Source organism: Zophobas morio, unplaced genomic scaffold (genome assembly GCF_036711695.1).
Source record: "Zophobas morio isolate AGI-343-1 ecotype UQ-CSIRO unplaced genomic scaffold, CSIRO_AGI_Zmor_V1 ptg000017l, whole genome shotgun sequence".
Classification (NCBI taxonomy): Eukaryota; Metazoa; Arthropoda; class Insecta; order Coleoptera; family Tenebrionidae; genus Zophobas; species Zophobas morio.
The window spans coordinates 10,104,391-10,130,554 of record NW_026972122.1 but is presented as its reverse complement, the minus strand read 5'-3'; the positions used below and the strand labels follow the sequence as shown (position 1 = coordinate 10,130,554).

Here is a 26,164-nt window from a genome sequence, read left to right as displayed (position 1 = left end):
GAACTACCTTCGATACCACAATAATTGTGGAAATGAACCGGTTTAATTGCACTGATTGGTTGTTCAAATAAATGCAATTGATGAAAAACTTGCCGATGTCAGCGATATTGAAAACTAGGTCAACGTTCAATTAGGAAAAATAAACAAAAATCCGTTTTCTATTTCCTAATTCTCAATTTCACTACAGGCAGAACAGTGGATCAATAAATCAACGAGGCACGTAATGCAGCAAAATCTGCATCTCTTTTAGGAGCGGTAGTTTAAATATACCGATTCGACAGTTCTCCCAACCCGAGGATTGTTCAATTTATTTAAATGTGTTACGCTTCCCATCACTTTTCAGATGTCATTTTGGCTATTTGATTTGCATACTCCAGATTAGTTGGGTTTTTAGGAAAATGGGTCGAACGAATGCTAAAAAATTCAGCTTCGAATGTGTAATAAACAATTCCTGCTATTACTGTACCCTCTAATTTAGCCCCAAGGTAAAGGTGAAGGTGAGTTATTTCCGTTATTAACAACACATGGTCTACTGATGTTTCGTAAAGCACAGAATGTGACCGCTTTTTATCGAAGCTTGTCAATTAAATATTAAAGTGTCAAAAAACTAGTCAGCGTAGTATGGGTTTTATTTTTATTTTAAATTGTTGTGTCTGTTCGTAGATATTACTTACGTTTGCTTCTGCTTCTTCTTCTTCTTTCGTGTCTGATATATCTGCTATTACGCAGCTATCTTCTTCGGGAAGTATGCTGCTACCGTTTTGCACTTCTTGTACAGGAGGCTGGAACTAAATTCAATTTGTAGTATGAATTTTAGTAAAGTTAGGTAGAAAATAGTAAATTACTCTTTACAGCTAGGGATAACACAATGACTTTTTATCTAAGATATGTCGACGTTACAATAACTCTTTAAAAGAAACGCCTAACAATACTCCGGAAAAAAGCACGTATTAAAAAGAAAAATCTTTTTGTTCCGGAATGAAGGCATGTCCGTGTCAGTGTCGCGCTCAACTTCCCCAAATGAAGAAAAAATCTTTCTTGACTTAACTCTATTTAACTTTCATCTACTTTGTTTTACATAATAACAGTAACTGTGGAAAGAAAAACAGGTCTTTCATTATCAGACCAAGTTTTTCAAATTACCCTCTTACTTAAAACAATGGTTGCACTGACACTTTCATTCTCTGCTCCGCTTCTGACTCAGAAACCGTATTTATTTTATTAAATGCGATAATTTTTTTTGGGGGAAAATTTTGCCTCGATGTCATAATTATTGTGAGAGGATAAATATTTGCCTTTTGTGAATTTGTGATTACAAATTCTGGCAAACGTAGATAAAGCAAATACGTAATCGTAAATATCCCCAGAAGTTTATTAAAGACAGAGAACAAAATGCGATGGAATGCCTTACGAAATAACAACTTAATCAATGTGCATAAATAAAGGTAGAAATGAAATTTCCAAATAATTGCCAAGACAATAACTGTGATTTTAGCTGAGGGTTTGATGCTTGCAATTTTGCGAGGATTTAAGCAAGACTCCGAGATGCATATTTCCCATTTAAAATACTTTTTATTTTGATTTTCGGTTAATTAAAATTTTCTCTTCTGTATTTTCAGAATTTCAGATTTCAATAAAAGGTTTAGATAGCTTGGAATTATGTGAATCATATATTGTTATCTTCCAGCTAAGCTAATTTTAATTATGGCGCTATTATAGAATTAAACAATAATTTATCTATTTAAACTGAGTAGTTATGATATAGCATGTTTTTTGACAATAAATTAAAATAAAATTGTATTTGTCAACGTTATTTTAAACATTTTTGTTTTAATTGTTATTTAATTAGGACAAGTAATAATATTTAAGGACTATAGTATAGTAACTTTCAGTTTCAGTTTGGTATATATACAGGGTGTCCGATCAAATCTTGCGGCCCTATACTTTGAAAATGGATATATTTTGAAATTCTTCAAAAGTTTTATAAAAAATATTTACATTATTTTACAATAAATTAGTTATACCAGATTAGAACAGTTATTTAAGCGCAAGTTCGAACTCTCGTCCTTTATGTGCAGTAACACAAAACTTTTGATTAGTTTGCGTTGCGACTTGTCGCAGTTAATCGAGTATTACGTGTTAAAGAGGTGCAAACACTCCTAATTTAACTTCTTTAATCTTCTAAATCACGCAAAGGTCACAAATACGACAAATTTTTTATGTATCACCACAAAAATAAATCTATGGGAGTTAAATCTGGGCTGCGAGCTGGCTAACGAATAGGGCTTCTATTGCCGATACAGTTATTTCTACCGAGCCTGAGGTACAAGTTTGTTTTGTAATAACTTTTATAAAGTAAAAACCAGCGGCATAAATAACACCCCCACACACCCTGCACCAACGGGAAAAAATGTCTTCACCCCAATAATAACATACTTGACTTCGAGTGTTTAGTTTGTACATTGAAAGAATGTCACGTAGAAATGTGTTTGATTTGAATGAGTTTTTCTTCTCAAAGCAGAGGACTAAAATTGTTAATTAAGCCACAATCAAACAATATGTTCTGAATATTATGTTCTGGGCGGTTATATCTTGAGTTGATGGTAAAATGTTTTTATATTGTATTCATTTTTTTTTGGGAAAATTTAGACATTTAGGAAAAAAATTCAAAGCGGATTCGTAAATCACAAGTATATTGTTGTCTAATATTTTAATCATTTCAAAATCGAATTCTTTGAAATGACGTCATCTAATTGCTAATTGTGATGATTAGCCAAATTTTTAATATGCGTAAAAAAATTACAACAATCAGTCCAGTAGTCTCGGACATATGGGAGACAGACAGACATACCGACAGACAGACAGACAGAAACGGAAGATCTATTTTTCGTACTCTTGAGGTTATGACGCGTCGAGAAAAAATGAAAGTAGCCAGTCGGTCAATGGACTCGATTACAATATTTCCTCAGCTTACAAAAAAGCAGAAACGTGGTAAAAATCATCGTAAATTTTGTAAAGCTGCTCCATTTTAAACGTTAAAAACAAAAGAAGTGGTGGAAACCAGTAATGAAGCGGACATAAAAATTCATAAAACTAGTTTGTTCAAATGAAAAACACAAAAATAGAAGTTATAAAATTTTATTATCTACCTTAATGGAAAATTTTATTCATATATTTGACGCGAGTTAATTAATACGATGAATATGTGAGCACCTAGAATAACATTTCAAATAACTAACTGAAAATGTTTTGAAAGATAAATGATATACCGTCTGCTTCAGAAAATCGATGGATTTTAAAAATTGACAACAATGCCACGAAATCTCCCACATAAAATGCATTGCTTATGGATTTTTAACGCGGCCAAGTTAATGTGAATGTGAACTGGCACAAAGTACAGGGTCATACAATATCACATCCTGGATTTGAAATTTAAATTTCGCGGTAAGAGAAAAAAAAAACATTGCCCCCAACCACATTTGAAAAATTAATAAGAAAAACTCATTTCAGGAACAGGCAATTTATTCATGCCACCGTTCAGACTGGTTTCAGATTGGAATGCATTTGTGTATTTGTATTTCAATTCAATCAGATTCGACGCCACGGTCTCTCTCAAATCTGAGTAATTATTTTTTTGTTTATGCCGATATGTGTGTATCACCGTTTGACAAGCTGAATTTGGAGATTTTATTGTTGAGATATTCACACAATGTGAGATGCAATGTCACCCTACTTTTGATTTTCTACTGCATTTAATATTTGCCTGTCGTGTTTATTTCACACACGCTTTGTTGTAATGTAATGTGGGGCAAGTTAACGCTGTAAACTTGATGAACTTAATTTTGATTTGCTCCATAACTTGAGTTAATGCATAACTTAATATTACATAAAGTCTTTGTTGTTTGAAATTCTTGACAGAGTATGGCATAATTGAACCTCATGTGATTTTTTGTTTCTATTTTTTTTTTCAAATATTCATTCAGTTATTATAAATTCGAAAATGATGGATTTGACTGAAAACTTCCTGGGAACTTCCGCGTCCGCGTGAGAGGTGGAGCTTACCAATAGTGGCTATTTTGCGAAAGCCGGGTACAGAACATCATACGCGGCAAGTTTTTTTATATCTGTCTATACAGTAAAATCACCATCCCTTGTAGCTCGCTTGCTGATTTCTCCACTGCCATAATTTAAATTTGCGGCTACGCCATCGTCATAACTTATGTTTATGTATTAGGATCCAGTTGCCTTATGCAAATTTTGTTATGCCTCGTGTATTTAATGTTGTGATATTTAGGTATTTGCATTGATCCGCAACATTTGATTTCATTGTTGAAGGCTGGAGAAGGTTTTTCCAACCTTGGGGTTCCCCACTTTGCATTTGAAAGCATACGGTCGAACATGAGTTATAGAGCGATGAATTTTTACTTTCTGAGCGTAAGCTAACGAAGATAGGTAACTGAGTCCATCGGACGATTGACCACTTTTGTTTTCCCGGTTCCGTCTGTCTGTCTGGCGATTGTATCCATTTTTAGGTTAATAAGCTAACTGAAGGAATTTTATTATCTATTTTTTCCTCTCTCTCATTATTACTCCTTCACCCTGAAGTACAATAAAAAATTCTTACCTTTTTCGAAAACTTATACAATCTGATTTTGCGATTTTTTTTTATAAGAACCCCTATAAGTTAAAATAAAAATATGTGTGCAGTGATAAAATAAAAGTGAAAAAGGTGCTACGTAAATGTTTTAAGTGAGTTTTCCCATTACAAAAGTTTGTGATGATCTGATGATTAGAGAGCAGATTTATAAGCACAAAAAAATTAAGAATAAGCGCTTAAATAAGCACAACATTTTCAATAAAAAAGTTTTATTTTAAGCAAAAAAGCATTAAATAAGCATAACACTTTCATTAAAAAAGGTTTATTTTAAGCAAAAAAGCATTAAAAACATAATCATATTACAAATCAAAGAACACTTCTTAGAACTTTGGATAACATATTATTACAACAATCCTAGACTTTATATTTAACACCCGTATTTCAGTTTTATTTTATGATTGTAATATGTTCCAAGTTGTCTACTGTAAAATTTTTTCGCCGATCATTTAAAATGTGTTTAAAATTGGAGAATGTGCGTTCAACAGCCACACTCGTTGTTGGTGCAAATTTGAATTTTGCAACTAATGTTGAAACTAACTCCAAATTTTCCACCTTCTGGCCTTGTAAAACACGAGCAACGTCGGAAAGAACACCGAAACCTGCATTTTTATTTAACACTTCGTCAAGTTTTTGAGATACTCTAGTACCAATATTACCCCTTACTGCGTTTGCTTGTTGTTTAAATTCTTTCACTAAGTTTATGGCATCTACCAACAACATGTTGGGTTTTAATAACTTTTCTATTACCTCACATACGAATTGATAATTGCTTCTTAGAAAAGCTAGATCTTGTCGCAAATCTTTGTTTTCCAAAATATTTATGCAATCTTTAATCGATTGACAAGAATTTTCGCTAAACTCCGTAACTAATTCCTCAAATTCTTTGATATATTTGTCATAATAAAATGTGGCCTGTAACCATGTTCCCCACTTCGTTATAATCGGCTCTGGGGGCAATGGTATGTTTGGAAAATTTTCCTTAAAATGTTGCACTCTTAGTGGGGCTTTAACAAAAATCGTTTTACCATTTGCCACTAATTTATTCACAGTAGGAAACTGCAAACGTATTCCTTCAGCCACTCTGTTTAAACCGTGGGCAATGCAAGTAGAGTGAATTAAATTGGGGTACAATATTTTTAGATTATTCTCTGCTTTCAACATATAACGAGCTGCATCCGAGATCATCAATAAAATTTTATTCGCCGGTACGGCATTTGGCAAAAATAGTGACGTAAGACTGTCATTTACAAATCTGGTAATCGTATTGCCATTTGTTTTATCTAACATTTTCAAACTTACTACTCGACTCGACTAGGGAAATTTTCATTTAAGATTCCAACAATTAAACTTGCCACGTATCTTCCACAACTATCGGTTGTTTCATTGACAGCGAACCATAAATAATTATCTCCAATGCGATGTTTAATTTAGTTGTAAACTTGCTGAAACACTGGGCCTACATAATTTTTTCGGAGAGTACTTTCAACCGGAATATGTCGATTGCAGTGTTTTTCAAGGAATTCTTGAAGAGGGCCTTTCTCCAATTTTTTAAAGGTATATTGGACTGGATCATCATTTTACATAAATTGAAATTAAACTGAAACTGCTCATCTTTTGTGGAAGTAGATGCAACAGATTCATGTATGGTCTGCTGTTTAATTTTAGAAACTTCAAACATTTTCTTCCTTTCTACATGAAGAGTCGTTCTGACATGTTGAGTCACGTTATATTTTTTATCACTTTGATTCTAAAACAACGTACATATACAGGATTAACAAAGGAAAATAGATAAAAAAAAATTAGTGGGCTTACGGTTTTCACACAAGCTCTGCAGAATATTTTGTTGTTTTCTAATTTTAATTCTGGAAAATCCCTCATCCACTCATCCGGCGTCGATTTTACTTTCGGCATTCTTTTAAAAAATATTTTAAATAAGTTACTAATAAGTAATATTACCAAAAAGAACTCAACATGTAACAAGGGAGAACCACGTATAACACTGTACTACGATAGATGCGATAGACTGATGGTTGTGAAATAAACGGTTCATTTACTTAAAAGTTTCCATTAGAAAAATTTTAAGGTAGGTAGTTGGGTACAATAATCCTTTTTCTAGAAAATCTTCAACGGTCTTGCCGCAAAATGCCGAAAAAGAACATCTGGTTAAAAGCTTTAATTCATTATCAACGGAAGTAAGGATTTAAAGTCATAAAATCTATGGAGTATTTTTCCAATCCAATAATAAAATTTTATTATCCAAACGACCGGAACCTATTCACAGAAAGGGTCTTGAGTAAGTGTACTTCAATGGTCAAGTCCAGGTAAAATGCATACGATACGATATGGCTAACTAACAAGTAATTGTCATTCCGACAAGGCCGGCATTTGAACAAAATATGCATTAAAACTCATATTCGTTGAAAAAAGCATTAAATAAGCATATAAGTTTTAATATGCATAAAATTGAAAAAAAGCAAATAAGCATAAAAAGAAATGTGTCAAATGATTCCAAATTGCATCATAGTTACAGATATAAAAAAGTTTTGAAGTGCTTACATTTTTCACAAAAAGCATTAAACCTAGAAATCCGCTCTCTACTGATGATGTCATCAACATTTTTTCAAGGACACATATATCAATTTGGATAGGTGCAGTGCAATACTAATAATACAAATACTGTATTTCCAAAATTTCGAGAAAATGGAGTCCTTCTTAATATGATCAATAAAATAAATTGCCTCATTTAGTTAGGAATGTTGTACTAACCAAAATTTATCTAATCATCTCCACCAATAATAATTAAATGACGTAAACTCTTTTTTTTTTCGTAACAACCCATATTTACACTTTACAATATAACATAATCCTATATTTGTAGTTTATGAGTTTGCCTTGACTTTTATCACAATTATTTTACAAAAATTTGTGTGGGCATGGCTGATATCTGGGTACGCGCAAAACGACTGCCGATGTCTTATAGGCATTTTATTTTTATCACAATGAATTTGTTTGAATATTTGTTTTCAGGTGCGAGGGAAGTCTTGTCTAAATGACTTTACACCAATTTTTTTCGAAGTAATAGTGTAAGCAGTGTTCCATTACTTGAAATGTATTACATAAAAAATGTATGCATATTTTCAAATACTTGAAATTATTTTTAATTTCGTAGCTAGCGATCAAAAGATTACCGACCAAAGCGGCGGAGCAACTTTATAAGAACACAAATTAATGAATTTATATCTGAACTTTAACAGAAATTAAGTAGCAAAAGCTGCAAACGGGTATCCCTTTTTTATGGAGCAGCACTGGATAATGTGTTAATAAAATTGGGCGAAAAATCTCATTTGAAAAAGCAGTCACTGTTTTCAAATTAAGTAAAAGTCTTGTCATAAACAACTCTATATTTTTGTGGAGTAGGGAAAATATTTGTTAACATCCAAAAACGTTTAAACAGGTAATACAATGTTAGGTAATCTGATTCGTCAGTGATAATGTTACATAATTACGAATTAGGTTCATTCAGAACAGTTCTGTCCACGACAAGGCCGGGCTCAGGGGATTTCATCAATGAATCTAAAACCTTCGTAACAACCTCTCATCGTACTGACATCCACCCACACAAGCACGTTATTAATTCCCCAACACGAACAATTTCAATAAACGATCTCAACAGCTACGCTGCTATTTTCTTGTTTTCTTGGAGTAAACTAACTAAACTTATATCTTAGAAGATGGCATGTAACTGCTGAAGGGCCTTACTGTTTATTGACTTTTTCATTGTCTGAAGGAAACTTCCAGTTTAACAGAAATCAATCAAAAACAACTGTTTTCAACTACATTTTGCACTTTTTGTAATCTTAAATCTTAAATCTACAATAGAATTCTTTTAATTTTGGCAAGTTGTTGTAAAACTGTGCCATTTGCGACATCCGATATGTCTCTGTTTCTGTCTTTGTTCAATACACTGTATTTACCCAGGTAAAAAATATTCGCACTCCTTAGTATTTTAGGAACGGAAACGTATATATGGACTAAGGTTTGGTAATTCCAAATATATTTGTCGTTCAAAAAAAAATATCGTCACAGCATGCACTTGCTAAATTTGTTTTTCCTACGACTTTATATACTGTCGTTTTGTACAATAATACAATAAAAGAAATTGTTTTATTTGTATAACACGTGTTTCAATGGATTTTAAGTCACATTGCTGAAGAAGATTTTTAAATTATTAAGAGTGGATGATCTTAGATGTGCTTCCATGTATGCCAAAGAATAATAATTTTGGTAGAGTTCATTTGTACTCCGCGTATAAAAGTATATACACACTCATAAAAAAAGAAAATAACAACAACGTATACAGTCATAAACACTGCTTTTCCACGCTATTATATCACGGTTCTTTATTTCGCATGATAATTAAAATTTTCATAAAAGGGACTTCGTCTCGCGTCCTAACTTCACATTTAACATTAAAAATCTTGTTTCATTTCGTTCTATTACTTCCTACATTCTGTAAATTATTTTACTGCGCCGACAAAAACAAAAAAAAATAAAAAATATATAAATATATTATGAGATAATTGTTTTGTCCTTCATAATATAACATTTCAAAGTCCTATTTTCCACAACCAACAATTCACAGAATTATCCTGCAAAAAATTAATGAAAGCGCCTAATCTGGTATAAAACGATGTGCATATTTTGCAGTATTTGTTTACGGCAAACAAAAATTGAAAGCTACAATGACTAATTTGTTTGAGTTACTTTGTTTTGTGCGTACTTTTTTTTAAATGTCCAGTGGAAACGGGTTATTTATGTATAAAGGGGAGCACAAACAGGTGTTTTTGGCCTGTGCTGTGATTACTATAACATGCTCAGGGACAAAAACGCGGTCTGTTTAATTCACGAAGCACACAATTTTAAGGTTGTAAGATACAACGAGCAGTGGTTGCGAAAACGATTTAATAAAATTAAAATTAAAATTTAATTGTCACGTTGTTGAGCATATCCGTGAACAATAATCGCCATTAATCATGTTTAGGAAAACTGTTGAAAAAATAAATAAAATGAGTGTTCGCGAACATCTTACAAACTACCGGATTTTGAGGAAGCCGGAAACTGACAATTTGGTGGCTCCTACGTCGAAAGCAGTATAATATAAGAAACAAATTACCTGAAATTCATGAAATAGTGTAAAGTGAAACAGCGAAAAATAGTATATTAAGTAACAAGGGATAAAACATCGTTTTGTTCCCGAGAGAATGGTTTAACCCCGAGGCTTGTCGTGGGCTTTAAAATTCTTGAGAGAACAAAAAACAGTTTAATCCCGTGTTACCTAATTCTATTATTTTCCCCAATGCCGACTCGAAGTCGGAATTACTTTGCTCGTTATTATTTCACCTATAAAAACTAAGCGGGCTCACGGTGTTATGGTGTGTTTATTACCTTAAAAAAACTTGTTAGTTCAAAACCGATTTTATTAAAAACGTGAAGTTTTGAAAAATATGAACAATCAAAGGGAAAAAGATACACATGAGCAAAACATCTGCAGATGTTTTTAATCCGGAGGAACATTCTATCAAAGGCAAATCTTCTGGTGGCAAAAGGAGGTGAAACCATTGTTCAGAAGATTGATTAGCTTCAAATTTGTGCGTTGAGACCAGTATGTTGTATTACTACCTAGTTAGATAATGAAGAGTGTTCGCATGAGAAAGCGTAAGCACAATACTTATGATTTAACAAATAAAAAATATAATTTTATTACGTTATTTAGGTACGTACAGGTCCTAGCCTCTGAAGAAATAATAATTAGCATCGATAATATCGTCACTCAAAATAGTGATAGTTTCAGACGTTAATTGTTGCGTCTAAATATAGCGTCAATTTCTAATACAATTAGATCAACTGGTCGTTCTTCTCTTTAAATGTTATTTCTTCGTTAAGAATTATCATCTTTTTTAAGGAATCTCAGAAAATCTCTCCATAACAATCAATTTTTAGACCAATTCTGATTTTATTATTAGTTCAGTAATGAAAAAACGCAAACAAGTATTTTGAATTTGTTATAGGTTGTAGTTACGAAACGTTAATATGTAATGATGAATAGCAACTGAACTTCGTTTTTGCCCGCCATGTAATAATATTTAATGACAAATAAAGTTTTCAAGTGTGGAAACGAGTACTTTGCACTACTACGTAGGCACATAACAGTGTGTGTTCAGATGAGGAGACGTAAGCATTATACTTATCAATTGGAGTAAAAAATCATTTTGTAGATAAGCACCTACGTTTCAATCAAATTACTATTTCGTTAAAGCTAATTTTTTCAGTCTTTAAATTTCCCAATGTTCCAAAAAGTATCCAGTAAATTATGAGCAAAGTTGAGCAGCTCCTAATTTTTGCTCCGTTTGAATTGGCGCTAGTTATGGCTTAGAAACTTATAAATAACTTCGTTAAAAGAATTCCAAACTTACGGGTTTTAAAACTTTGACGATAAAGTACGTTTTTAATCCTGCTATCCGCAGCGCCTCTTCTCTTTTTTCTCCATATGCAGGTTCTACTTCGAATTCGCCACTCAGAAACGAATAGGTTGTAGCTGAAATGTGAACTCGTCTGGAAATAAAGAAAACACCGCGTTAGAAGATGAATACGTTACAGCGAAATATGTTAGCAAAGCGTGTTTATCTGGAAATTCGAATTGAGATTTTCCGTGTAAATATATATGTATTTAGAGAGAAAACTAAGCGGATATTAGGAGTTTCAGAATTTGAGCATAGTTGAGGGTAGTCAGATAACTTCTCTTTACTGTAATTAAATGTAGATACGTAATTATTTAGGTATTTAATTTCTGGATTGTTTGAACAATGAACAATACATGGCGTGATAAAGACACTTCTATTTTGTGTTCTATGTAAGATTTTTTCTAACTAGAGTAATTTTTAAGCACTAAAGGGCTTTCGATCACTCTGAAAAATAATGTTATTCTGGATGTCAGAAATGACAAATGATGACGATAAATAATATTAGTTCACCGTATTTAGCAGTAGTAAAAAGACGGTCATAATTACGAAACGAAGTCTTAAATCAAACACATACATTGTAACATGTCGCTGCGGTCGATTCAGAGTCAGCAGCTTTCGGTTTTGTAGTTTTGACTTATTGTGTAAAATCCACTTGCATTATTGGCTCACATCCTTGTACATGATACCAGCTCTGCCACCGGCGCAATTGTTGCACAATTTTAGCGCCAACAAAATTGATGTCTCAACGTGAACGTGATTTTTTTTCCAGCTTAAGGTGTTTGTCTTGATGGCCGGATATTTTTTCTTATTTACTGACGCCTTAAGTTTCGTGTGGTGTTATTGGTTGTTACAAAGAAAGACAGTGCTCCACAACTAAGACTGAACAAATAAGTTATCAAAAAGTTATTTCTTACTAACAGATTAATTTTTATTACACATTTTCGATAATAAATCAGTATTTTCCTTACGGTAGCTCTGAAAACTAATCTCCGAAAATGCCTTTCAGATATCCCGCGTTCGTGTGGTTTCCGTCGTTGTTATGCAAATAATAATAATATTCTATTACAATCAATCAAGGATGTTCTACGATACAGAGCACAGGCATAAGTTCCAGAAACTTCTAGATTATTTTAATTTTAAATTTATATAAATCACAAAAATATGCACATTTACAACATACATTTACATTTTCAAACTGAAAAAAGATGTATATTAACAAAGATATAACCACTTTTAGTTTCAACTAAAAGGAAAACCGACTTTTTGCTGGTAATCATTCGTTCATTCATTTATTCATTCATCGTTAAAGGTCAGTGCAAGTTAGTTTTAGAAACGAATGGTGGTCCTGAGAAGGACCAATTTTTTGTAATGCGTTCACGACATTGCTGTGACAATAATAATTTGCAGTCAATTACACGACGTGGAAAATCACCGGGCTCCAAAGCTTGCACTTTTTGAACGTGGTATGGATGTAGGCCTTAATCTTTAAATGTACGATACACTACAAACGGTGACACTCCAACTTCAGCTACAAGTCGGCGAGTGCTGATGTCGGCCTCTTCTTCGACTTGTTCCAAAATTTGTTGTTCAGCTTGTACTATTCTTTCGGTCCTATCACGGCCACGATCGTAAGTTTGAGGCGTCTCGGAGATGCTGTACCAGTTATGTAAATGTTCGTTCACACAGAATCGCGCGATTTGAAAAGCGCTCGATCCAGAATTCGCCGATTAACCTGGCGTTTCTATCAGCCACACCATAAAGATTTACCTACTATTTAATTTCAAATAATTTTTTGTAGACATTGCTACCACCTTAGAACGTGAACTTTACACAGTGCAACCACTTTGTAAATTTATGAGCTATTCCTCTTTTTTTTTTATTGCACACACTTCGAAAGCAACCTGTATAACGCATATTCTAAAAACGAAACGGATGACCCAGTTCACAAAGTTGGTGTCTGTTAAATTCCCGTGTGATTATTTGACTTCGTCACGGGCTCTCAACTTTGCGCTCGAGGATTAGTCTAGTTTAGACCTTCGGTGTATATATCCCCATGTCAATTTTTTCACCGTTACTATAACTGGGTTTGTCCGCAAACGTTTTTAAAGGACACGTGAACTGAATCTTAAAATCCTAATTTATAATAATCCAGCTATATTACATACCTATTTTGTAAAGCAATAAATACTCAACAGAGCTTACATATTTTTTGTCAGTATTCCTTATTACAGCATATTACGTATGCGCCAGTTCCCTTGCTGTATAATGTGTAATGCTTAATTCTTCAATTTTGTTCAGTATTATTAGATTAAAACTTAGCTGATGAGTCATTGTATTTCTCCAGATGGTGGAGCGTGCAATTGAATATGAATTAATTGCCGACAAAACTTCTGGTTTTCATCATTCTCAATGAGATTTTTAAATAACATTGAGAGTTTCGGGAAAATTAATATAAAAATATGTATTTTATGCATAGAGTTTTAATTTAAACGCAGATATTTTCGCATCAATCAGTGAGTTACACTGAAGATTAAAACAACAAATATAAATTTTCAATTGCGATGTCTAACCATATACAGCTTTTTTTTTATTACATTTTATAAAATTAATTTGCTATCAATGCTTTTCGTCCTACTTATTTTCTTTATTACAATTTGTGTTAAATAATTGGAACGCCTCGACCCGGTGACGTGTAGGAAAAAGGAACATTTAAACAAACTAATAGTCTGATTAAGCTCAAAATGTTATAGAGCTGCCAAACTACAATCTAGTTTGCTTATGGATGACATGATTGGGCCCCAAATGTTCTTCTCCGATAGATAGATCCGCAAGATGACGCTTCCAACAGCTCTTATTCAGTTGACCGAAACGAACGTTGAGGTCTGAATTCAACTTCTTGCAGCCATAACTCGCAATAGACGATCTTGTCGTTCGCTGGATCTTCACGTTCGTTCACCACCACCGGGGCGATGTTACAGAGTCTCTTGGGACTAGCTCTGCCAACAGCTCATTATGATCGCTTGGCTGGGATTCATGCGGCGTGCCATTTCTCGAACCGAAAAACCTCCTGTCGCACCAATAACGCTTCCTCAAGCAAAATCAAACAAATGGCCCGTTTTCTAAAGCCAAGTGATTATTTCAATGATCAGTCAAAGAGTGGATTCATATGCACAAATATTTGTCAAAATATACATATACATATGCACAAAATTTCTTCGAAATATGCACAATTTTTGCTATATACTTATGCAGTTTTATGCACGAATGCAATTTGCCTCCTGCGGCCCGGAAACTACAAACAGAAAATTCTTCTAATCAAAAATTGACGATTTGACTAAAGCATTTATTTGTCATATCAAAATACGGGATATGATAATTACGTAATCAGTTCTCTAAAGTGATCACATAAAAATGAGATCTGACATTTAGAACGCAACACGATATAAAGTTTTTATAGTACAGGTGATCGTAAACCAGGCGCACCTTTAAAAATTTCATCAATTACGGCTTTAAAAAAGTTTTGTGGAAAAGCAGACCAGTGCTTGCATTATGCATGAAAAAATATTCTTGTGACCGTATTAGAATTTTAAAGTAAACATGTTTTATACACTGTCGCTTCTGTTTTAAATTGATGTTCTTTCTGAGCATTTTTGTGTTAGTACTTAGTACGCAAAAGAATTTTAGCAGAGTTAGCCAAGGCAGTGAAGAATTAAAGTTTCATGCAATGGGCTCCAGTCTCCAGGATAATTGAATCTAAAGTGCTCTATTTCTTCGCCAGGTCTTTTAAAATTAACTATGTATTGGTTACAACTTTTGATTTATTTAGCTGCACCACAGCTCATTTTGTGTATTTTATTGCTCTATTACATTTGTATTAATAAAAATGATTCTTACTGTAGCTCAATTCGTTCAGGGTTCAGTGAAACACACAAAATCATTTCATTTTAGAAAAAATATGAAAAGCACGAACGAATTGTTTCTTTCATATAAATTCTTTGTTGTCAATAAACTAACTTGAAAACAAAATATGTAGTAACAAAACTGGAAAAGTTATTCTAAAGTAAAGTTTCATGTTTCTGTGCTTTCCTTTGGTTTCATAATATCCCAGACAGCGAGAACTGGTAATTTATATTTAAAGTAGAAGCATTTTTTGTGTGTTATTGTTTCGACATAAAACTTGCTATTGTTTTCAGAAACTAAATTTTCAAACTTACAAGTTATTAGAAGTACCTATGATCTGTTAGCAATGGATAAAATACCTAATTTATTTTGAGGAAATTTGCATGTAAACACTACTTAGATTTAAAGTTATTTAAAGTAGATGTGTTTGGGTAAATTAGTAATAGTAATAGTACTTTAACAATAATTAAACTAAAATTTACTAGTTTATAACCACACTTTCATTCGTGGTAAAACATCTTCCATGCTGAGAGAAAACTTTGACTAACTTTTTTTAGAAAAAATAGAGATAACTATTTGAATCATAGCTGACTCTTGATTTGTGAAGTACATCTGCAAGAATAATATTAATAAATAACTCTGTCTCTCTGTCAAGGTGATATACCCAGGAACTATTTTTGATTTCAACAGTAAAGTAAATTCCGTCATGCACCTGTATAAATAAATCTACACATAAAATATGCATATATTTTTATGCCACGAATAAAGGAGAATCTACCAATCTGGTCCCAAACAATTGATCGCAAATAACTCGTCAACAGTTTAAACTTTTATACCCTACTTTGATTCATGTTACATGTTTGGAGCACAGATTAAGTAAATAGAGTAAATAGAGTTCAGTAGTTAGAGCTGAGGCAACAATTTCCAAGTGTAAATTCCTTAATAACCAATGTTGAGAAAATAATTGTAAAGTTACCTTTGAGGGTGCAAATATATAAAAAAAATCGCTAAATACCCCAATGCTACTTGAACTTGTTATTACCCGATCAGCCATTTGGTTAAACGGTGCAATTTTTTATGCGGTATTTCTCAAACAAACAAAAAACTTGATTTTAGAATTTTCAGATAAGAATTTCAGTGCCATCGCAATATGTCATCAAATTTTCAAAAAACATTCTTTGCTGAACGAATTAGCATTTATTAAAGCGAATTATCAATTTGTTTCGGCGACGATTTAAAAACTAGAAATAGAGTGCATTCTCTTAATTAAATCTGTGCAGGCGGGCAAATAAAAAAGAAAAAGAGGTAATTAATAAAAATACCAGTTAGTTACAAGTTCCTAGAAAACAACAATTTAAGTTTAAGTGGAGAATCACTTGACATTAATAATGTAGAATTATGTTCGGACATTATTAATGCGTTAAAGTACATAGCAGTCACATCTGTTAATAATAATAATAATCCTTTATTGCCCAACAGGAGTAACCCCAATAACAGGACAAAATAAAAAACTTAAATTAAATACAGTCTTTACACTATAAATACATAACAAAATAATATCAACATTAGAACAAAAAACAGGTTTACTATAAATTTTGGCTACCCAAAGTACTATCCTAATTCCTAATTAATTAAATTTTATCAAAAAAAATATGTCAAGATATACATTGTTAGCATTCCGACATAAATTATGTACTCGTGAATTCCCTAATACATTGGATATCGCTGGTACACAAAATGTACTTAGATGAATAACGCGAAAATAAACCTGGCACATAAAAATTAACATTAGTAAGAAGCTGGGCACAATCTATATAGTTATGAATTAATTTCCACATAAATCTAGCGTTTAAATTATTTCTTCTTTCAATTAGAGACTTAAAATATGTTGATCTAATATCAGCTGATAATCAATATTTCTAGAAGGATATACCTACTCCATCACGTTTGAAATAAAGAAATTTCAAAAATCGTCTTTGAATACGTTCTATCTGTAATTGACGCTTTGTATAATGTGGTTGCCAAACAATACATGCATATTCCACTTTACTAACAATAAACGCAAAATGCAAGGATTTTAATATATAACAATGGATCGTTAAAATGTGCCGAAGCACGCATAATAAAACCTAGCAATTTAGACAAGTTTGAAGTTAAAGTATCAATATGTTGTGAAAAAGTAAGATTTGCATCAAATATCACACCTAGATCTTTTATGTCGTCAACAAGTGTCAAAGCATTACCATTTACAGTGTAAGCAGATGCATTACACCTCATTTTACGAGTAAATCTAACATAATAACATTTTTTCCAATTGATCTTTAAACTATTGAGTGAACAATACATAGTTATCTTATTTAAGTTTTGCTGCAATCATCAAAATCCTTGATGGTGGAAAAAAAAATCAGATCATCAGCAAAACCAAGAACATTGCAAGTAAGAGAAGAAACCAGATCATCAATATACAATACAAATAACAAGGAGCCCAGGTTTGATCCTTGAAAGATATGATTCCATAAGCCTCACAAGAGAAGGAACAAGACCGAAAGCACTAGGTGTGTTTAACAATAAATTGTGGTCCACCGTGTCAAAGGCGCTGCTAAAATCAGTATAAATAACATCTGTTTGTCCCCTTTTGTCCATTTCTTCAGCAATGTATTGTGTAACATTTAATAAATTAGTTGTAGTGGATCTCCGAGGGAAGAATGTTGATTAGTTGAAATATAACGATGAGTACCATTAAAAATGCAAGTATAAATGACCTGCTCAAATAAGTTTGAAAGAATGGCAATCGGTCGATAGTTTTTTAATTACGTCTTATCATCTTTCTTATAAACAGGAGTTATTCAAGCTCTCTTCCATAAACTAGGAAATGTGGACGATGATATGACTAAGTTAATAATATACAAGACTGGTCTTACGAGTGCAAATCTTACATCATGTACAATGAAGCTCGGTATTTAATCAACTCCAGAAGTGTGTTTAGCAGGAAAATGGACCATGTATTTAAGCAATGAAGTGGTATGCAACAGTTGTAGCAACAACATTACCCAGTTTAAAGATATCAAGTCGCTGATTACCATAACTCAATCGGAATTCGCAGCATGTATAACTAAAATTAGAGATGATTACGATAAAAAAATAAACGAATTAGAACAAGTAATAAATAATAAACAGTCTAGTAGCTTTGAAGATATTGTGAACGAAGTTGTAGAACGACAAAATAAAAACCTCCAACTTTTCTTACCAATATTCAAGCAACTGATGAAGATGTCAATGTTACAAAAGATATTCTAAAACAAAATCTTCCCAATTATGATGCCGGAAATTTGATAATTCATCGCCTTGGCCACCGTTCGCCCACTAGAGTCAGACCAATAAAAATCTCATTACAAGATGAGGAAGCTGACAATTTCATCAAAAATGCAAAAAATTGAAAACCTATACCTATAACCACAACATTTTAGTCGCAGGAAATTTTAGTAGGTATCCCTACTTACACATTAAATACTAAAGAAAAGACCTGTGTAATGTTAAACTCTTTTGAAGAATTTCATAGATTACCTCAATACAACAATGTTTTGAACAAAAATAACCACATTTTAGATCTTGTGTTTTCTAATTTTAATGTCCATCGTTTCCAAATAAATAAATCAACTATAATTTCAAAAAAGCAAATTACTCTCTGCTATATAATCTCTTGGTTAATACTGACTGATCATTTCTAAATTCTGTCGCCGACGTGGAAGAGGTATGCTCACAAATGTATGAAAAGCTTTACGAATTATTGGATATGGCAATACCTAAATTCTCCTCCTCACGTAGCCACCTTTAATACCATCCTCCATGGTTTTCTAGTGATATTCTAAACTGTCTTCGTGAAAAATCTAGGGCTTTAAAAAAGTACAAAAAAACTCATAATTCACACCATTGATTATGACGTATTCTAATAATATCGTTCTTTCTCTAAAAGTCTTATTAACAAATCATATAAAAACTACGTTACCAGTATAGAGCAAACATTGTATAAAAATCCTACCAAATTTTGGCACTTTATTGGTGTTAAAAAAGATTCTTCTAGAATTCCAGGACTGATGGAATCTAACGGCATTGAACTTTCAAATCCATTGGACATCGTTAACGCATTGGGAGACTACTTTAGTAGTGTCTTCATTAAGTCCAGTCAAGTTGAGTTATCATCAAATATCAACGTAAGTTCTCAAATTGTTGCTTTTAAAATCACACCGGACACTGTTCCAAAGGCATTAAAAATATCGAAAGACTCTTTTACAACGGGAGTTGATGGTATTGTGTCGTTTATACTCCGGAACTGTGCTGCAGTTCTTGCACACCCTTTGTGTATCATTTTTAACCTTACTTTAAAAAACGCAATATTTCCAACATTATGGAAAAAGGCTTACGTTAGTCCCATTTTAAAAAACGGTAGGCAAAATGATATCTCTAATTACAGAGGAATTTCCTTGCTATGTAATTTTGCAAAGATTTTTGAAACAATATTGTACTCTGATATTTACAACTCCACTAAACATTTAATTTCCCCCATCCAACATGGGTTCATGTAGAAAAAATCAACGGTTATAAACTTAGAGGTATTGGCTCAATCTGTATCGGAAATCATTGACTGCAGTGGACAATGCGATCTAGTATAAACTGACTTCATCAAAGCGTTGACCATGAGTTACTCCTTCAGAAATTAAGCAACTTGGGCTTTCCGAACTCATTAGTTAAATTGTTCTTCTCTTATTTAGACAATAGAATGTTTACAGGAGTTCCACAGGGCTCTAACTTGGGCCCGTTTTTGTTTCTATCTTTTGCCAATGAACTTGGAGCCATGCTCGCGTGTATAAAATTAATGTTTGCAGATGATCTAAAGTTATATGCGGAAGTCAATTCTGTGGACAATTGCATAACATTACAATTGTACATTGACTTCCTGTATTCTTGGTGCATACATCATCAATCATCACTTATTACTTAACATTCGGAAATGTAAAGTGTTCTCCGTTTCACGTAAACAGTTCCTATTCACATACGACTACAACATCAACGATTCACTCATCGATAGAGTAGATAATTTCAAGGATCTAGGGATAATTTTTGACAGTAACGTAACTTTTATTGACCATAGAACTGACATCATCGCGGAAGCTCACAGAACATATGGATTCATCTATCGTAACTGTAGAGATTTCTCTAATCAACATACGATGAAAATATTATTCTGTTCTCTTGTTCGTTCCAAATTGGAGGTGTGGTCTGGTACCCGATCTATGAAGTATTCTCAAAAAATTTCTCAAATTTATAGCTCCTCTCCAAGATGGTTTTTATTTCACGTTTCTTAGCGTCCGGCGTAACATCTTAATGATACGATTTCTATATAATCTGCTCAATAACAACATAGACTGCCCTGAATTACTATGTAAATTGAATTTACTCGTTCCAAGGTGTAGTAATATTCGTCAGCATTTGCTATTTTATACATCTCAATCACGAACTAACGTTTTAACTAAGACTCCAATTGCTGTAATGTGCACCTTAGTCAATAAAGTAGCAAATGACTACAGATGTGCAGTTTTAGTTCATGCGCCTCCCGCCACTGTCCTTCAGTAGCGCGCGCGCGCTGTTATTGTTTCGCTTCGTCCATCGCTGCATGTTCGGTCGCGCGACACTGGACTGGGAATGATAATGAGTAGTGGGAGAACTTTTCGAGCGCGCCAACTAATTTTGCCCGTCTTTACAAATGACTGTGACATTTTTTCACGACTCTGTTAAGAGAATATCTTCTTTTATTCGGGATTTATCTTATCTAAATTATAAATTCACATTTAGATCTACTGTTTGTTTCAGTTGATTATTCTTTGAATTGTGTTTTTTATTATTTGTTTGCTCAAGCATTGAGTGATTATATTCTGTAATATAAATAAGGATCCCTGTAATTGGGTTCTTTACCTGTTGGGATCAATAAATTATTATTATTATTACAGAATGTAATTGACAGATAACAGACAAAATTTTAAAATTGAAAATTTGATAAACATCTGATTGTTAGTTGTAACAGCAAAAAAAAATGTGTCGTTTATAGCGTATTTACACTTTATGTAAAAATATGTTATGTTATAGGCAACAAATGTATTATAGACTCATGTTTTTTGTTTGTACTTTATTGCATTTCTTTCCGGGTCGCTGGAGGAAAATTGCATACGTGCATACAGGGTGATTTCGAAATGTGTGCAATAAAAAAAATGGAGAATGGCTCAAAATAAGGTTTATTGTACTGTGTAAAGTTCATGTTCCTAAGTGGTAGCAATGTCTAGAAAAATTATTTTAAATTAAATATAAATTGTTATACACGCCACCGGTAGTGTTTGTGGACCTACCATAACTACTAATCAAGAAATGGCACAGATTAACTAACGACTAGGATTAAGAACCAAAAAAGCGGTACACTGATAAACAACGTACAAAAACACGATAAGGGATAATCATGTATCAGTTGGTTGCCGTCGTGTGTTCGGATAAGTCTTTGATAATGGTGAATTTTTCCAATTCAGAGCGTGTCGACATGGTAATGCTTTATGGTGATGGAAACACCAGATTGGCCCGGGAATTGTGGATAGAGCGCTTTACAAATCGCGCGACACACTAAACACGGCATAGTACTTCGCGTTTTTAAATAAAGGGTTGGAAGAACAGCTAGATGTGGAAGTACTTCTAGGTGAACAACTTCACATGTAGTACTTGCATGATGGAGTACCATCACATTTTGCTAGGCCAGTAATTAAATGATTAAATAACCATTTTCTTAACCAGTGCGTTGGTAAAAACGGCCCAGTAGCTTAGCCTCCGCTTTTAACCGATCTCAGCCCATCTGTTTTTTGTTTGTGGAGTTGGATGAAACAATCAATTTATGGAAATCAGCAGTTTCCAGAAACTATCAAAAGCTTCAACAAGCCTGTATTATTATTAGTCAAGGACAACATTTTAAACATTTATTGTAAAAAAATAGTACCTTTCTAAGTTGCTCTTATGTTTGTTTTAATAAATAATGTGGAATCGTTGTGGCAAGGACCAAATATCCGTCAGAATAAAAATTGGATCATCATGAAGCATTACCAAAAATCGATCCTTCTCAGGACCACCATTTGTTTCTACAACTAATAAAATTCGCACTGACCTTTAACGATGAATGAACACATGAAAGAACGAATGATTACCAGTAGAAAGTCGGTTTTACTTTTATTTCAATCTGAAAGTGTTTATCGTGCATATTTCGAAGAAATTATCTGCATATATATGCCTATATTTTGACAAATATTTATGCATATCGCTAGGTATGTGTTTCCCCATTGGACGACTATTGGAAAATAAAATTACATTATTAACTTTTTATATTTTAATTTTGTGATTAAGGCAAAGAGTTCTATTCCTTTCAGTCGCACAGCTAAAAATCATACAGAAAAAATAATCCAGTTAATTAATGATCATTGATTTTGACATTTCGCTTTGATTTTTTTGGTTTCAAAAGTAAAACCTTTTCGAAGGATGAAAGTAGTCACTTTATAAATACGTGTCGAAGATTCATTACTCGCAAATTAGGAAATTGTTTATATTTATTTCAGAAATGGGTCGTACATCATAGTAGTAGTGTAATATGAGCTTTAATAATAGAAGTTGTGAATACCCCCAATTGTCCGCAGAGGCCGGATATGTTATATTTGTCTATGCGGACAATTAAAATTTATGAAAATGTAAACGAGGCAGCTAGTGCTGTTATCCGTCGACTTTCGTAGGCTTTAATTTTAAATTCAATTCCAAATGATTTAAATAAACTGAATAACAAATCTTTATGCTAATTTACCTCAAATAAGACTGCAGTAAAATCAACAGTTACAAACAGCAAAATTCAATAAATTTACAATTTCAATTAGAGATCTGCAATCATAGTTTGTAAATAATTATAATTAATGACGTTTCACATTAATTCTTGTTGTCCTATAATTTTCAAGCTATTATTGTACCTATATGCACCTACTTTCATGAGTATAATTATTTCTGCAAAAGATTCTACAACACAATACTCGCAACTTCTAGGAAATCCTTTTCAAGAAAATCAATAATCTGATCTTTTGTGGTTTCTGGTTTATGTCTGGATACGGAAAAGCCTTTTTAGGAGCCACTTTCAGAGCACCGGATTGGTCAGACTGGCTAACATCAATTACATAATTGTTTTGTTATGAGAACTCTTGTTTGCTCTAACGTTTCTTTTTGAGACAACTTTTTACTTACTTCGTCCTCGTCATGTGTGGGTGAAATCAATTGCGAATTTCATCTGTTTAAGAGTTTCACTGAGTTCATCATCTGAATTTTTTTGAGTAGTTAATTTTAGAATAAATAAATGAGCAAATGAGAAAAAGCAAGAGTCACTGCGAAGTATTTAGATCGTGGAAAGCGTATCTTGCACTACTGCTGTTTTTTAAAATGTGGTCTGTTTGCTTAATTAATTGTTAGTTAATTAATTAATACAATATGTCCTGTGATTTGCAGCATATAGGGTACCTAACACAATGAAATTAATTTTATTTTACTTACATTTGCTATTGTTTTTCAAGATGTAATACTGCACTGTTGATTGATTCTAAATATCAAAACGATAGTAAAGGTCATGACTGCTAATTAAAATTCGTTTGAAATGAATGAGTGCCGTATTTCTTGTTTCAATTAACTGTGTATTTCCATCATTGAACAGATCTTGTATAACATCCAAAACTGTAATTAGCTGGCAGAATCTAGTTAAATCCACGCTTTTTCTAAAAGGGTAATTTTAAATTGCGTGGGGTGGAATCACGCTTACGAAAAATTTAACACGAAATTTCATATTTTGTTTTTTGAAATAATTAAACCACCTCATCTCATTAAACAAATGCTCGTTTAGAGAAAGGATAGTATCGAGTTAACAACAGCAAAAAATTAAGATTTATTTCTCGGTGTTAAACGCCTGTGTCCAAGATCGAGGGTCATCTGTACGCACAATAAAATTGACTATAACCTCTTACCTTTACTCTGTCATATTTCCATTTCGTTAACTACATAAACTAGCGTATTAGTTAACGATTCGATAAACAGTAACCGCCGCCGTCCTAACAAATCGATTGACAAAAATAAAGTACAAACCCGGCAAGTCAGCTATAATGAAATTTTGTTTACAAGCTAAATCGAGTGCCAATCAGAATTCATTTAATTATGCGAAAATGGTCTTTTCCGTGCTATTTTTTCAATACTGAGCGAATTAGTCTTATTCGATAAACATAAATAGATTTTCTTACCCTGCCATTCCACTGCTTTCCATTTTGTTAGCTAATTCAACGTCCTTCGAGTATACATCGAACTGCCATTGCCTTTGGCCCAGGACACCCGCCAGAACCGCCCCCGTGTGGATGCCAACTCTCATATCTACAGGAGAATTTGCTGTCTGCTGCACATATCTGAAATACAAGTTAATTGGATGACATTCTTTTCTATTCGTTGAAATATTTCATCAATTTTTACGAGATATTATGCGAGGCTCTAGGGAGAAATAAATCGATTGATTTCAGCTTAACAGTATTACCTACAAATTATGTGAGGCACAAATAACACATAAATTGTATTGTCGAAAATGTTTTTACATGTTTTTGTTATATTGTTCACCATTGGGTTGTCCACTCTGGAATATCCTCAGACAATTAAAAGCAATTCAGTAACTGTTAAATAGCAGCGTCATTTTTTTTTTATAGAATTTTTGTCTTGTCAGATTACGGTAAAATATTATTTAAAGATTTGCGTATAATTTTCTGAACCGAAGCATCAAACTCTGATTATAAGTAGGTAAATCAAATCCTTTCGATGAAATAATAAATGGAGGAACATTTATTAGCAACCGAAAAATTACATTATATTATTTACATTTGAAAAGTGAGTCAGACCACAAATTTTCAACTTTCTTTCCACTCGAAGACATTTCATTTGTATGTTTATTGCATAGTACGGTAATGTTATGGAGCTAATCTATAAGAACTTCATACCTACCCATTTAAAATTTTACCTGTAACATACTGTTTTCGATTATTTCTTTTAAAAGGTCTTATTATTCCTCACAACAGATTTTGAGTAAAATTTTTATAGAATTACACATACATATATGATGTCTACTCAAGAATTTTCGCATTTTTGCCTTAGTACATTCTACCAATACATGGAATTTGAAATTATATACAAATTGGAATAATTAATAAAGAACGGATTCTAGGGCAAATACCTTTTCATTTTGGTTGTACGCAAAATTGTTTTATTTGAGCCCTACTTGTTTTCCTATTTGCCTATTTTTGATCATGCACTTATACACTTTTTCGACCTATTTCAATTTTTATCTGTCTACTTTGTTCTAAAATCTGACTTTTCTAAACCCCTAAGCACCTTCCTTGGGAGGGTCACATTTAATATTTGCGGTACTATATAAAGAAAGATAATTTAATCCAGGTTTTGGGTAAAAAAGTCTGGGGAATTCGGTTAGCAAAATGCCGACAATTCTATAACTCAAATCTATTTTTCTGCGTAATCCATCAAAGAACAAATTTTATTGCAGAGCTAAGTACAAAGGTAGGTTTTAAAATAACCCATTTACAGACCCCGACACAAGTTGTCTCTTGCTTTTCTAAGAAGAGCCCGCCGACAACTTTCTTTCCGAGTTCTCTTCCTGTATCAATTAGTTCGGGTTGGGTTTTCGTAAAATGAAGTTCAAAAGTGTAAACGTGTTTTAAAAATTTTACCATTTTACCATTTTTAGAGCCCATTTTGGCTTTTCTTTAACCTAAAATCTGTTCTTTAGTAATTAACTATAGATCAATCCTGAATTAAGGATAGACAAAATTTTTCGATTCCGATTTGATTCGCAATAGAATGTAATGTGATATCGCACACCAAGTCTTGGAACCAACAAATTAATTTTGGAGAGTACTGCTCCACAATCTATTCTATTGTTTACAATGTTGTAATAGCTATTAACATACCCAGGATGTAACCAATGTCA

General features: G+C 32.8%; 1 protein-coding gene across 1 annotated transcript in view; it reads right to left on the bottom strand.

Moving 5' to 3' along the window:
• The window catches only part of LOC135130440 (adenylate cyclase type 3), a 196,541-nt gene that overhangs the window by 29,706 nt on the left and 140,671 nt on the right, over positions 1 to 26,164 (bottom strand). The window contains exons 6-8 of the mRNA XM_064057818.1: positions 24,423 to 24,581; positions 11,131 to 11,269; positions 675 to 788 (exon numbers count right to left, since the gene is read on the bottom strand). Of these exons, the coding sequence (XP_063913888.1) occupies positions 675 to 788; positions 11,131 to 11,269; positions 24,423 to 24,581 (412 nt within the window). The remainder of the gene's footprint in view (positions 1 to 674; positions 789 to 11,130; positions 11,270 to 24,422; positions 24,582 to 26,164) is intronic.